Source organism: Cornus florida, unplaced genomic scaffold (genome assembly GCF_030987335.1).
Source record: "Cornus florida cultivar Cherokee Brave unplaced genomic scaffold, ASM3098733v1 CherokeeBrave_3.0.0_Hap2_Chr05, whole genome shotgun sequence".
Classification (NCBI taxonomy): Eukaryota; Viridiplantae; Streptophyta; class Magnoliopsida; order Cornales; family Cornaceae; genus Cornus; species Cornus florida.
The window spans coordinates 18974551-18989994 of NW_026775575.1; the positions used below are offsets into that span (position 1 = coordinate 18974551).

The following is a 15444-nucleotide window of genomic DNA, read 5'->3' on the forward strand; positions in this document are numbered from 1 at the left end:
ATAAATTGAAAAATATCTGACATCGTGTTTTGCATTTAGTGGTCCACATCATTGATCATGTTGACTTTCTTATAATTTTTGACTTCTAGATGACTTCACTATGCACATGAGCACACTTGCATCCGTTCTATGTGTATAAATTTGACATCTCTTTACATTATGTAATTGACTGATACGAGTTAGTGAACTTTGAATTTTTGACAACTTTGGCATAATAATGATCATGCATGCAAAATAGGTTGCCCTTTTCACTAACTAGGACTTTTGCCTCAATAAGCATTGAGGGCTCACGTCAAAAAGTGGAATGCTTAGTATGATCAAAAGAAGTCAAGTTTTTATTATTATTAATTTTTAGCCTAGTTGACTCAAGTTATTAAGTCATTTGGGGTGTCTTTACACGTAGTGCCCTAAAGCCGTCTAGTTTGGGAGTCATTGACTGAAATCTTGTTACATGGGGTCTTCTAGAGAGCTTAATGGATCTAGACGTTGCACAATACTCTTGCAATAAAAAATCAATGAAAAAGAAATGAAAAAAATATGCATACAATTGTTATACATTCCTTGTGCCTGGGAGTTAAATTTTGAAAAAGATTGCTAATGAGTTGATGGATGTTATGTAATGTATGTGAGAATGGAAAGTAAGTCACATAGATGGATAATGGTTCACTTTTAAAGGATGCTATAGAGTTGATTATTATTTGATTTGTTGATTTGAGCTTTGAGTGGGGACTATTAATGTTGAGCATGATATTGGGCTATCGTAAGTTGTCGTTGGATAAGCATTTCTCTACATACTTCTTGTAATTTTCTTCATAATGATATTTGGGATATTCTTTGATGTTTCACATGTGATAAAAGAGCTATATGCAAAATTTTGCACAAACATCTCTAAAACCCTCAAGAGACTATAACTCGTCCACTAGGGGTTTAAAGGCTTATTGCATGCAATCGTTTCTTCCACAAATGAGTAGTTAGTATAGTTGTTTCTTTTCTGTTTTCAAGCTTTGTATTGCTAAGGGACTAGTAATATGTAAGTTTGGGGGTGTGATGAGTGCTGAATCTTGCACATTTAAGCCCTAAAAGTTGCATATCTTAGTGCTTTAGTAATGCTCAAGTATTGAGAATTATGATAATTACTTGGTTTTGGTTATTTTCAAGTGTTCATCGTCAAACTGGTCAATTTTGCCTATTTCAAGCCTTTATGGTGTTTCCAAGGATCGGGAGGAGCACTGACATGTCCGGGGACGATTCCAGGCTCAGAACGATGAATAAATGAAATCCATGAAGCTAGGATCAATCTCAGCTCCTCTAGGATCGATCCTAAACACTCTAACAAATTTAATAACTTTGCCAAATGCCAAGGTTACAATCGCTTGTGGCCTTGGTACGATCGATCGTGGCGGCACTTAGGATTTATCACAGCTCACCTAAGATTGATTCTAGGTACATCTCAAAATTAAAATCCTAATAGTTACGGGATTTGCATGTTTTACTCTCTTCTTACCATATACGGGCCGGACTTTATCAAAAGCTTATGGTTCACATTCAGGGCCCGTTCTAGAGCTTATTCAGGGTATGATTACCACAAAAGGGGAGGCTAGGAGGTTAGACAAGTTCTAGACAGAGAGAGATTGGCGGGTAAAGGCTTCTCTCCGTTGTTGAAGGTTGAATAAGGTGGTTCCGATCAGAAATAACAGTCCATGGAGATGGCGTTCAGCACATGATTGAAGATTTCTTCCTTCTGCATGAGTAGCTAAATTCCTTCTTAGGGCATTGATGTAGCCCTAGCTAATTAACATGGTTTAATTGATCCTATTTTTTGGGATCTTTTCTGAATTATGTATATTGATTGCATGGTTAAGATCAATTGACTTAGTTGTACTAAGCAATTGGGATTTAATGATTATAATTGGTTTTAATAAGATCTCTATCTTGTCTTAGAATTGATTTTGCTTTAATCGAATTCAAACTTCTTTTATTTTCTGTGATTATAGGAGTAGTGATCATGCAATGGTGCTTAGCCAATATATGAATGAATAATTTGATAATTTATGCTTAGGGAAGACGGGTTGTACTGCACCGTATATTAGAGTAGTTAGGTAGACAGTCCGTGCCAACCGAAGATGAGTTATGCTTAGTGTTTGCTCATATATATCTTTCTAATTCAATAAAAGCGAGCGTGATGCCACTTGATTCACGTTCCCAACCTAAAGCAAGCTACAATATGTGAACGGGGGGCAACTGATAGAGGGAAAAGCTCAACAGATGGTCAACAAGTCAACAACATGATAAGATCAAATAAGATAACATAAGAAAGTTGGAATGCGGTCAACAACTTTAAATTCAAAAGAGGTTTGATGGTACGAGGATAAGTAAAATTGAAATTTGAGTTTCCGAAAAATCTTCTGGAAAGTTACAACAAATTCAATGCCTTCCCAGCTATAAATGCATATTTATATCCACCAATGACGTACGGGCAATTAATACCAAAAATCTCTCTGCTTTAATTACTCCGATCACTGACTTTATCATCGGAGGGTTAATGGTAGGCACCACAACAGTGTCAATCCTAGCTAAGCGGTGCTGTTTTAGATCACATGAGGACGATGTCGACTCTTCAACAAGATCCATACTTAAGGAAGAGAGACAAAACAGAAAGAGGATAAATAATGGTAGTTTTCACCTTTTTGAGTTTGAGAGAGATAGAATTGGTGGGTGGATTTCAGTTTTTTGAAAACCAGATAAAGAGGCAAAGTGGGTTCTTTATCAGCCATTTGATGAGGCAATGGCCTCCTTTTCAGTCACATATAACGGGCTATCCATGCCAGGGAACAAGAGAACGGGCATATGTGTATATATGGGCAGTTACTAAAGCAACCGATGTGTACACATCGTCGCCAAGGTAATTGGTAAAGTGACAACTTCCCTTTTTTTCATAATTCTGCTTGACAATTCCATATAAACATTGAGCAGATAAATTGATAGATTTTGTTATTATGATTTGAGTCTTGGACAAACTAGATATGGACAGGAGGAATCAGGATTACTTGGCAAGTCTGAATTTCAATTATTTGTAATCTGTTGAATTGCACTTCCAGCAAGCAATTATAGAATGAATGAGTAAATCCTTTCTTTTTCATTAAGTAACTTGTATAAAAGGCTCAGTCCATGGCAAAATAAACCCAAAAAGAAATTAAGGCTCAGCCCATGGCCAAAAAAACTCCTGGTATCATAAATTTATTGAATGGGTACATTGTATCCAATGAAACTGACAGAAACATAATTTGGAGTGGAAGTGGTGATGAAACTGGTGGTATTGTGAAGGTGATGGTGAAGGTGGCAGTGTTATTACAAATGAAAGGCAAGCTTGAGGTAGTTATGCTCCTGGTATTAATGGCAATAATTTTTTTTGCCCAACCAGTGAGAGCAAGGTAGTGATACAGATTGTATCTTTGAGCAGGAGTAAGAGAGTTGATTAAGTATTATGTTAACTATCAGCTGCAATTTCCTTCACAGCCAAGAATATTTTAACATATTTTTAAACAAAGTAGTAGTACCTGACAGCTATAATCACTGAAGTTCGGCTCCATCAATAAAGGAACTCCCATGTAATCCTTGAAGAAAGTCTGTAAATAAGAAGAATATCAAATGTATATATAGTACTCAAATATGATGTACAGATACAAGTAAAAAGCTCCAAAAATTTCTATTAATTTATTCATAATTACAGTGTTAGAACTTTGTAAACAGCTACTCCCTCTATCCCAAAAAAAGTGTCCTTTTTTGGAAATCTAACCTTTTAAGAGGATGACTTTTAGTGTTCTTTTATTGTATTGATAGTGAATGAATTATCAATTTTACCCATAGTGGGTCCATGATGTGATAGTTTACTTTTTATAAATTCAATGCAATAAGATTAAAATGGTAATGCTACAAAAAATAGTACATTAACTTTTCAAATGGGACACCTATTTTGGGATAGCTAAAAATGGAAAGGTGCACACTTTTTTTTTGGGACGGATGGAGCATTCAATAATCCAATCCTAGCTACACTGCAAACTTCTAGCAATAAAAAAGCGAAAAACAAGGTTGTTAGGATAAGGATTCTATGTTGGATCGATCAAGGGTCCATAGGATCGGAATTGTAGGATCAGATCGAGAATCGTGAGATTCTATAGAGCTATTAGAAAAGTAACTCAAACTAGCTTTCTAAATCAAATATTTTCAATATAAGTAGAGAATAAGACTAAATAACCAAATGAGACGCTCTAGCAAAACCAATAAACATTAAAATATACCAAGACACACGTCACAAACACTTGCAATCAATTTTTTGATTTCAACAACAACAACAACAACAACAAAAAAAAAAAAAAAAATCAACATTACAATCAAGCAAAATCTCCCCAAAGAAATTCAAGTAAAGACTAAACAAATAGAAAAAGTGACGGAGAAGTAGAGGGAAAAGTACAATTTAGTTGCCTAAATGTCTGAGCAATTTAGTTGAAAAGTTTACTTTTTGGTTAAAAAAGAGAAGAAAAAAACAAAGATAGAAAGAAAGTCGCTCTTTGTTTTTGTTTCATAATGGAGAAAGAATATGTGGAAAAATAGAAAAAGAAAGAAGAAAAGAGAAATTAAGAAGAATAAAACAAAATAGATGAAAATTTTGAAGTTTTAAACCATATTTACTCCAAAAACTTAAACTGTTAGAGATGGTGTAACTTTAATATTTATATCATTCAACACACCCCCTCATGTGTGGCCTTCTTTTGGTCCAACACGTGCTTTTCAATTTTTTAATTAGGGTGACGGTAAAGTTTGAACTCGAAACTTTTGGCTCTGATACCATATTAACAACCATCTATTCCAAAAGCTTAAGCTATTAGAGTGTGTGTAACTTTAATATTTATATCCTTCAACACCAAACCTTTGAATTTCATAGTTGGATCGTCTCTACATTTGATGTTGGGTCTTTGATTTTTGTTTTTGTTTTTAATTTTTTCATGTCATTAGGCTTAAAATTTGGACTTTATATTAAATGATCAAATTTATTTGCCCAAAATGAATTGGAGGCCCAAATAAATTTGGAAGAACTAAATAACACGATTTAGTAGAATCGGTAGGACCGCGCGATCCTCTGAAATTCTACGATCCTATTTCAAATTCTAGAGATCATACTAACATTCTACTTCCCAGCGATTTTAGATGGGATCGGGATTGGGATCGGTTCGGCAATTTGGGATCAGGATTTTAACAACTACGGCAAAAACCAACTATTGTATCCTCAAGGAGTTGCGTGAATGGGAGCATCTGTAGAATGAGATAAGCATTTCTACCACTAACTAAATTTATCCAATGAGACGTGTACCATTTTCTTTATAGCATTGGATTTTAAAGCAGCAATCTGGCAATTTCTTTACCAGTAGAATCTAATATATATATATATATAATAATAATAATAATAATAATAATATTCAGTTGCTCCCTCACGTGGAAGGAGCAACTTGCACGAAATAAAAATTTTGTCCATCGAATGTCATCATCGTATGGTCACTATGTAAACTGCTCACAGTTCTGGTTTTCCAAATGGCTGAAAAACCAACAACCGGTTAATCACATTAAATGCAAATGTATTCTTTTTTGTTAAAAGAAAAGAAAAACAAAAGTTGTCTGCTTCTGTTGGAAGAGGTTATGTTTGGAGAATATTATTATAAGAGTGATTTAAGTTCTTAAATCACTCATGGAAAGAATATTGATATCAATGAATCATGGAAGTGATTTTAGGAATCTTTCCTATAACATATTTGTTGGAGAATATCATAGGAATGATTTTAGCCTATGATAGAATATTGGTTGGAGTGATTTATGGGATAGGTTTTAGGAATCCCCCATCAATGTATTTTCCATATTTATCACTTGTATTATTTCACCTACAAATAGAGGTACTGATTGTAAACAATATTAAGAGAGAATATAATGAAGTGATGTAGCCCTTTGGGCTTTGTGTGTTGTGTTTTTCATGTTTAATTTCTCTCTTCAATTTTTATATCTTTCAAGGTATCAGAGTAGGTTTACCATACCCTACTCTATACTCTACTCCTCTCGGATCATTTGTCTCAAGTCTTTGGATCAACTCGTCTCGAACTCTCGACAACTTCGTATTTAGTTTCAAGTTGGACACTTGAGTTAAAATCTCCATGTACCAACTTGAGAGGGGGTGTTGGAGAATATCATAGGACTGATTTTATCCTATGATAGAATACTAATTGGAGTGATTTATGAGATATATTTTAGGAATCCTCCATCAATGTACTTTCCAAATTTATCACTTGTATTCTTTTACCTATAAATAGAGGTGCTAATGGTAACCAATATTAGAGAGAATAAAACAAACATGATGTAGCCCTTTGGGCTTTGTGTGTTCTGTTCTTCATGTTTAATTTCTCCCTTAAACTTTTATATCTTTCAACGATATTTATAACATGTTTGTATTCTTTCACCTATAAATAGAGGTAATCACTGTATACAAAGATTAAGAGAGAATATTGTAACAATGATGTAGCCCTTTGGACTCTTTGTGCAGTGGATGTAGGCCCTAGTGGCTGAACCACGTAATATCTTTGTGTTCTTGTTTCATTTATGTCTTCACTTATACTTTATTATTTACAACACGGTATCAAAGGTATTGTTTGATAAAACTAAAAATTAAGTATTGAAAATTTTAAGAGCTGAATTTTAAGGGCTGAAGTTTTTAAGTGGTTAGCGTTCAACATTCAGTGACAAGTGATATCCTATTACTTAAAATTTTACCCCATTTTAAGTGGCACTTACCGATTTCAGTATTATTCATATTGCGTTATCATACACATTTAATTGGATCACCGCTTAATTCTGAATGAATTAAGCATTGAATTAAGTTATTTTTTTCTCTCTTGCGACTGCCTAGGTACAGAAAAACCCTATGGTAGTTGCCTGGTGTGTGCGACAATGTAAAAAGGATCACTTCAGAGGTTCGGACCGCTATTTTAGGGTATTCCCTATACATCTGAAAGGTGCCAAAGGTCTCTCGGTACTATTTGTGACTTATTTAGGAAGTCGGTGTGTTCGGTAGCATTATTCTTTGCCTTCAGCTTATTTTTTTTTCCAAATCATTAGAAAAACGATATGTTTCATGATTTGATATGCAAGTTGGGTGTTATTTCCATACACGCTCTAGCTTGAGGGGAAGGTTAGAAGATGTTATATTTGGAGAATATCATTAGTGATTTGAGCACTTAAATCACTCCTTAACAGAATAATTTTTTTTAGGGTTAATTACATTCACACCCCCTGAGGTTTGCCCTATCGACAGTCATATGGAAGTTAGCCTATTTTGGAACAATTACACCCCTTTAGGTTTGGTAAAGTTAACAATGATACCCCAACCATCTCTGACACAAGGTAAATTGAGTTTAATACCCTTTGACTTGTGGATTGACTAATTTCTATAATGAAAGTACCATTTTAACCTTATTTTAAAAATTATTTTAATGGCCAAAACTAACCCAATATGCACACACTGTCTTCTTAAATACACATACGGCGACCACCACCATCAACCTCACCATCACCCATAAGCAAACAGATAAACTCCCCATTTACTAGGAAAGGTTAATGGGAAAGTAGGGTTGAATTACGTTATAGGTTTTTTATTGTGAGACTACAAATGATGATATCTCTTACCCAATGAGTAGGTTTTCAATAACAAGCCATACCAATTTCTAATCCAATCCACCCCCTCTTTCTCTCTCTATACACCTACTTTCACTCACTAAGATACAACCCATTTGGGTAGGAATCACTTAACCCAAATCTATACACTAGAAAAATCAGTAACAAAAGCATGAACACATATTACATATAGACACACACAGAGCTCAGTCTAGGTAATTTTCTGTGATGATGAATTTCAACTGATTCAAGAAATTGGTGAAATTTTATGTATTCTGATTTTTTTTTTTTTTTTTCTCTCTCTCTCTCTCTCTCTCTTTCCATTGTGGGTTTAGCCTAATGTTGAATTTTTATACTTTAGTTGCAGAAGTCCAATTGATATGTGTGTTAACAAACCCATTTGGAGAATAACAGGAACCTGTATTATCTCTAGGGGCGTAATTAATCCAATCTCTCAATTGGTTGGTCGAATGTGCCAACCTCTCTAGCTTTCTGTATTTGCTTATTCATCATATTTTAATCGGAGCTCCATCTAGAAGAGGTTGATGGAGAAGCTAGTTAACGCCGCGTCCGTTGATGACCGGAGCAAGTTGTTGGACCACTCGCTCTAAGCTTCGAAATCATTCGTAGTGGTGGCGATTTACTGGAGTTTGGGGAGGTTTGAGGAGGCAATTCCGGTATCGGAGAGGGCAATTAAGGTTTTGGATGGGCCAAGTTTGGGTATCGGCCTATTTTAGCATGGTCGTGGTCGTGGTCGTGGTAGGGATTGGTGGCCGTCGTTGTTGGGGGCGATGGTGTTCGTAGGTTGAGATGAAAGGGAGAACACATAACAGAGGAGAGGAGAGAGAATATTTAATAATATTAATGGGCATTTAGTCATTTCATCATTCCGATATTTTTTTATTAAAATTAAATAAAATAATGAAGGGCAATCTCAACTTTTCACATCATTTTAGGGGCTGTTTGGATCTCATTTCTTATAGGGGGTGTCATTGTTCAAAAATAGGGTAACTTTCATGTGACTGTCAAATGGGTAAACCTCAGGGGGTGTGAGTGTAATTAACCCTTTTTTTTATAAGTAAAAATATATTAGAAAGCGTTCAAAAGGGGAACGCATCCCGAAGACTATACAAGGACCGAAGCCAAGGAAAATGTCCTAAGGACCCAAGGAACCCAAAAAATCAACAATTTTCTCATAAATATACAATTTTTCCCCATCACCTAACTAAAAAGAGAACTAATAATAAGAAATTTCAAAGTCCCAACGGAATATTCCTCCCCATCAAAAGATCTTCTATTCCAATCCCTCAAAATACACCACCAAACACAAAGGGGAGTCACCCTCCAAAAGTCATGGGCATGGCCTCCCACATTGCAGCCTCTCCAAGCATCAATAAAGTCCCTCGAAGACCGAGGCATAACCCATTGAACTTCGAACAAACAAAAAATAAGGCTCCAACACGAGGAAATGCAAAAGAAAGTGATCCACGGACTCTTCATCCCTTTTACACAAACAACACCAGTTCAGTTCACTGTTATTAGTCCTCTGATCCTCTCTTTCTCAGATTGTCCAAAGTCAAAATCTTACCCCACTGGACTAGTCCACTTTTATTATAAATGCCATGCTTTCTTCACAGCAAACTTCAACTTGATTTTACTATAAATCAAGTGTCTACTATAAATAATATTTACTATTGATTTTACTAGATTACAATCTTTTCTAATTATTATATAACGGTAACAATACAACAACAACCAAGCCTTTTCCCAACTACTTGGGGTCGTCTACATGAATCATATGTTTCCATCCCACTTAGTCAAACCACATGCTATCATATCCTTCCTTACTAACTTTACCCACATTATCTTTGGTCTTCCTCTTCCCCTAACATTACCCTGAATGTGGACTACGTCACTTTTTCTAACCGGCACGCTTAAAGTCTTTCTTTGCACATGTGTGAACCATCTTAATTGATTTTCGCTAATTTTATCTCCAATTTGTACTAGTCCAACCATCTCGTGAAGGTGATCATTTCTAATTCCATCCTTTCTAGTCTTGCTACACATCCATCTCAACCTTCACATTTCCGCCACACACACCTTATCCATATGTCGTTTCCATTTGTTCCATAAAATATGCCTGGTCTAATAATTGTTGATAGAACTTCTCATTCAATCTTAAAGGGACACGCCTATTACACAATATACTAGATGCACTCCTCTATTTACCCCATCCTGCCTTGCTTCTATGATTAACGTCATCTCCAACCTCCCCTTCATTATGAATAATTGAGTCTAAATAATGAAAATGTTCACTTTTTGTATCGCTTGATTCTCAATCCTCACTACTCCTCATTTATATTTCTAGATTTACTAAAGTTACACTCCATGTAATCATTTTTATTTCTACTTTTCTTAAAGCCTTTTATTCTAAAGTTTCTCTTCAAGCCTCCAATTTAGCATTAACTCATTCTCTAGTCTCATCGACTAACACAACATCATCAACAAGTTAAATACACCATGGAATCTCATCATGGAATGGATATGGCTTGTCAACTCATCCAGAACCAAGGCAAATTGTGGACCCATAATGTAAGCCTACAATAATTGAGAATTCACATATTTTCCCTACATGTATTCTAACTAATCACAAAAACCATCATACATGTCTTTTATTGTGTCAATTTATCCCTTTCTGACTCCTTTCTTTTCTAAACCACTCCATATTAGATCTCTAGGTACCCTATCATGGGTTTTCTGCAAATCAATAAAAACCATATGGAGATCTCTCTTCTCTATATCTTTCCATTAGTCTCCTCAATAAGTAAATAACCTCCATCATTGACCTTCCCGACATATCCAAATTGATTCCCCAAAACTTCAGTCTCTCATCTTAAGCATTGTTCAATTGACTAATAAATTTAATACACGATAATTATTACGACTGTGTACATCCCCTTTATTTTTATATATAGGCATTAGAATACTTTTGCACCACTCATCAGACATCCTCTTACTTCTTATTATTTTATTAAAAATTTTGTTAACCAAGACAAGCCAACTTCAAAATAAGTTTCCTTTAGTACTGCATAATACAAGCATAGTGAAAATGATTTACAGTATTTTGCAAGTATTAACAGTTTCTTTGACTAAATATCTTTGAATCCACTTCAGTTCTACTGCATAAAATAGATGTCATATGTTTCCCAACGTAATTTGCTTTTCCTCTGTCCCTCTTCCTATAATTATTTAATACTATTTTGTTTAATAATTATTCCTACCCAGCACAGTTTACAACTATTTCTCAAATATGTTCATTCAGCAATCTTCTTAGTGAAATATTTGTTTAAAAATGGCGACGGGTATAACTATTTCTACTTAGCACGGTTTAGGACTATTTTTTATATATGTCCTTCAGCAATCATTTTAGCAAAATATTGACGTGTATAAAACTCTCTCTATCACATTTTTTAACCCAAAAAAATGGAGCCTACTAAGACTTAAAATGTATATGCATGCTCTTGTAGCAACTGAATGAAGAGTTTGCATGTTTATATATTGTAAGTGGTCGAAGCCCATAAAAATTAAAGGGTTAATTTGATTGACGCCCCTTTAGGTTTAGGTTTGGTCAAATATCACCCTCAAACATCTTTTGAAAATAACTATCACTTAGGTTCATTTTTACTTTTCCGCCACAGTCTCCGTTAAAAAAAAATAAAAAAGTAAAAAAACAACTTTGTCCCTAATTTTTTAATCCCATGTATTCCTAAATACCAAGTTCCTTAAATGACCTAATTTTTTACCCTCATTATTAAACCCACCTATCACTACCACCCGCATACCCGCCAATACACGGATCCGGCAAAAAGATAACATATATATATAACATAATATATATATATATATATATAATATAATATATATAACATAATATATATAAATATAACATAAGAAACAATAAAGATATATAATATGATTTGTAAATTTATAAAATACATAGGGATATTTTAGTCTTTTTATCTAATTATTTAAGTTAAAGAGTTGTTTTGACAAGGTCAAAGGATATTTAAGTTATTTTACATTGTGTCAGAACTGTGCAAGTAACGGTTGGGGTGTGAGTGAAAAAAGGAGCAAAAGTTTGTAATATGAGTGATAGTTATTTTCGAAAGATATCGGAAAGTGATATTTGGCCAAACCTAAAGGGATGTCAGTGAAATTAACCCAAAATTAAAAGTGCGATTCATGATAGCAAAAAAGCACAATAGCTTATATTTACAATCAGTTCTTTGTTCTGACTTTTGTAATATTCAAATTGAAAACTATAAATTTGACAAATATTGCAGCTATCAAGGCAAGAAACTACTAACAAGGAATAGATGCACGTATGGAATTCTATAAATGTTTCACTATCACTGACCTGCGTGGGAAGCTTACATGTGTTGATACAAATTCCTACACATTTGCTTTCCTCCAAGTACTTGCATCTTTCTACAAACACCTACATGAATGGCCCATACCCATGAATGTGAATTAAGATTGCCAAATCATATCAATGGATTCCAGAAGATAGTGTGTCACACAAATCAGATTGCAACTTTAGAAAGTCCTCATTACCCCAGTTTTGCACGAGGATCCGTCGGGAAGATCTACTGAGTTAACTGTGCATGGGCCCATGAGCCATTGACAAGATAATGCAGTCACCCTTGCTACAAAAACGAGAACGTTTAAGGGATTCATGCAAACTTTGGAACAAAAAGTAATATAATTGAACAAAAATAACCAAAGTAAACACATGCACTATCTTTGGAATCAAAACCGAACATAAAAACAGCCCCCAAGAACACTGAAGGAATAGTGAACTGACCAACCATCATGGCAGACACTTTCCCTCCTCCTATAGGTGTTATAAGGATTCGGTAGAGCTCCAATAAAAACGGAGGAAACAATGATTTTAATATCCGGACCTGCCCTAGGCCAAAACAATAAATGGTGATGGCAGGACCATATTGCAATTAATCTATAGGGAGCTACAAGAAAGAATGGGATTCACAATCACAATATAAAAAAAGGAAAAAAAATTTTTGATTTTGATACCGCTGCTTCTTTAGTTTCAGAATTGCTTCTACCAGTCATGAGATGGTTTGCGACTTCAATTAGTCCATTGTAACCAGGCTTCTCCGAGTCCCACCCAACTTCCTGTTAATATACACCCTCTTGAAAGAATCAAATGTTAATAAATTATAAGATAATGCAGGAAAAAGGGTAAATTGCAGATAAACCTTGTACTATTCATTTTTTGGCATTGCACCCCCCTGCACTAACTTTAAACGCAGCAAACACCCTTGTACTACGTATAAGGGTTGCAACTTATCCCCAGTTGTCACAAAGAGCCGTTAAAAAACTGACGAATTTTTCAATTAATGAAAGTTTTACCCCCATGGGGTGTAGAATGATAAAATATATATATATATTGATAGCGCAAGGGGGTTATCTGCAAATTTTGACATATTTCCATTTTTCATTTGATTTTGTTCCCTTATTTTTAACCACTAAATTTTCACTTTGATACCCCTTATAAAGCTAACACAATTACACTGATTAATACATTTAAATAGTGATTTACTTAATTTAATCTACAATGTATGCGTATTATTTGTATTTTTGGGATAAACAAGTCTGTTGCCTCCTATACCGTGCATTGGCTCTGCTTTAAGCCTATGATTTGAGGTCCGTGATATTTCAAACTCATATCCCTCTTAATTGTTTCTTCTTTAAAGGTTGGATGGGCGTCATGTTGTTTTCGGCAGTGTGCTGCATGGATATATTTCATCTACAATATTGAAGCTGAAAGGAGATATAGAGTGCGGCGCCTAGAAGAAAGGTAGTCATTTTAGACAGTGGTGAACTACCTTTCTGATCACCCTCTTTTATCTTCCACAAATATGTAATCATGGACAATTGGAGAGAGATGCTTGTGTGCCATTCTACTTTGGTATCTTCATTTAGAAAGCAGATGAGAAATCATTATGGAATGTAATAACAGCATACATTTTAAATTAAATCAATGAATCACTTTTTAAATTTATTAATTAGTGTAATTGTGTCAACCCTTGTAAGGTATCAGAGTGACAATTTATTGATTAATAATATTGGGATTAAAAAAAAAATGCTATTTGTAACAATTAATAAGCCGAAAGTGTAGCCAACGAGAACCCAAAGGGGTGATAAGGTGGGTCGTTACAATGTGTAAATCTCCAACACTATATAATATAAAATTATTGTGTATTTTACACCACTTTTGCACAGTCACATCAGCATATTTTCTCTCACCTCCCATTTTCTTATTCCGTGGAATGAAATAAATGCATACTTGTGAAAATTAGAAATTATATCTTGGGGATCGGGATTTGAAAGATTTGTTTGTGAAGTGAGGGATATCACGGAACATATATGGATATGGATGGTAAGACACATGTTTAAAAATAAATAAATTTTAATTACCATTTTATAAAATAATTAACTTATTATTAAAACTTTACTATTTATAATAAAAAAACGTACACTTTTTTTTATACAAATTAATTAATTATTTAAATAAAAAAAATATCTTCCTTTCATGCAATATATTCAGTATGGTATATTTAATCACCGAATTGGTGTTTAACATAAAAACAATGTTTAAGGAATATCCGCATCCGGAGAGCAAGAGGTGATGATAGAAAGTTAGAAACCAAACAGCATTCATGCTTCGTAAATTTTCGTATATGCAATTTCTCAGTATCCAAACAGATGAAAAACGAAACAAGAGCTCCAGGTAATGATAGAGACAGAAGATAAACGACATTGACTCACCTGGACCATTTTGTTTCGGAACAAATTGAGGAACAGGTCATCCAACATTCCAGGCTTGTATTCAGCTCTCGAATCCGTCTCTGTGTCTTTCATCTGAAGAAATTGAGGGTGAAAACCAAAACAAAAAAAGGCAAGTTTGATAAAGCAACTGATTGAATCAAGCAGCTGATAGAAATTCGAAGAAAAATTAAAAATAGTACCGAGCACGAGACGCGAAAACTAGGGTTTTGGCAATGAAATTTGGGTTGAAGGAAACGATGATGTGAAGGAGAAAGTGGAGAAGAAGAAAAAGATAAGGTGAAACCAGTGCCTAGAACAGCCATAGCCATAGGACTAATAGCTATGCAGTGAGCGAAAGATTCTGCCTAATCCGAAGTTTTGATTCCGAACTACTGACGAAAAGTTGCGAATTTTGACGTGTGTGAAATATGAGTATATCCAAATTCCAAACTGTTTTGGATAATTGAAAATAAGAAAACTGACTTTTGCTATTTTTGAAAATTAGAAAATTGAAATTCAATTTTTTTTTCAGAAAATTGAAATTCAGTTTTTTTTAAAAATAATAATAAAATAAATTTGAAAATTAAGTTGGCAAAATACCTTTTTAAAGAACTATCTATTATAATTTATGAAAATAATTTTTGATTGAGTAAAGTGAAAAAAAAATTCTTTCAACTATTCTTCTTTTGCAAATAAATTCTTTGAACTATAAATTGCCCCTATAAATTTTTTATTTATTACAATTAATGACAAATTCATTCGAAACACTATTTTACCCTTTTTTATTAAATTTGTCAAATCTTATTAATTTTTGTACGGTCAAGCGTAGAAAAATCCCTTCTAATATAGGTTTTGTGTATAAATAGTCCATCCTTTTTAAAA

The 15444-nt window shown here is 34.1% G+C and overlaps 1 protein-coding gene across 12 annotated transcripts in view; it reads right to left on the bottom strand.

The window, feature by feature from the left end:
* The window catches only part of LOC132306160 (beta-carotene isomerase D27, chloroplastic), a 56541-nt gene extending 41549 nt beyond the window's left edge, over positions 1 to 14992 (bottom strand). For 3 of the 12 annotated variants that reach the window (XM_059803424.1, XM_059803421.1, XM_059803420.1), the window contains exons 1-7: positions 14763 to 14988; positions 14563 to 14655; positions 12805 to 12906; positions 12575 to 12674; positions 12325 to 12416; positions 12128 to 12208; positions 3558 to 3626 (exon numbers count right to left, since the gene is read on the bottom strand). In XM_059803424.1, coding sequence (XP_059659407.1) covers positions 3558 to 3626; positions 12128 to 12208; positions 12325 to 12416; positions 12575 to 12674; positions 12805 to 12906; positions 14563 to 14655; positions 14763 to 14891 — 666 coding nt within the window. In that variant the 5' untranslated portion in view covers positions 14892 to 14988. Of the gene's footprint in view, positions 1 to 3557; positions 3627 to 12127; positions 12209 to 12324; positions 12417 to 12574; positions 12675 to 12804; positions 12907 to 14562; positions 14656 to 14762 lie in introns of all 12 variants that reach the window. The other 9 variants (XR_009481841.1, XM_059803426.1, XM_059803417.1 and 6 more) reach the window with 6 other exon arrangements.
* Between the last annotated feature and the right edge of the window lie 452 nt (positions 14993 to 15444).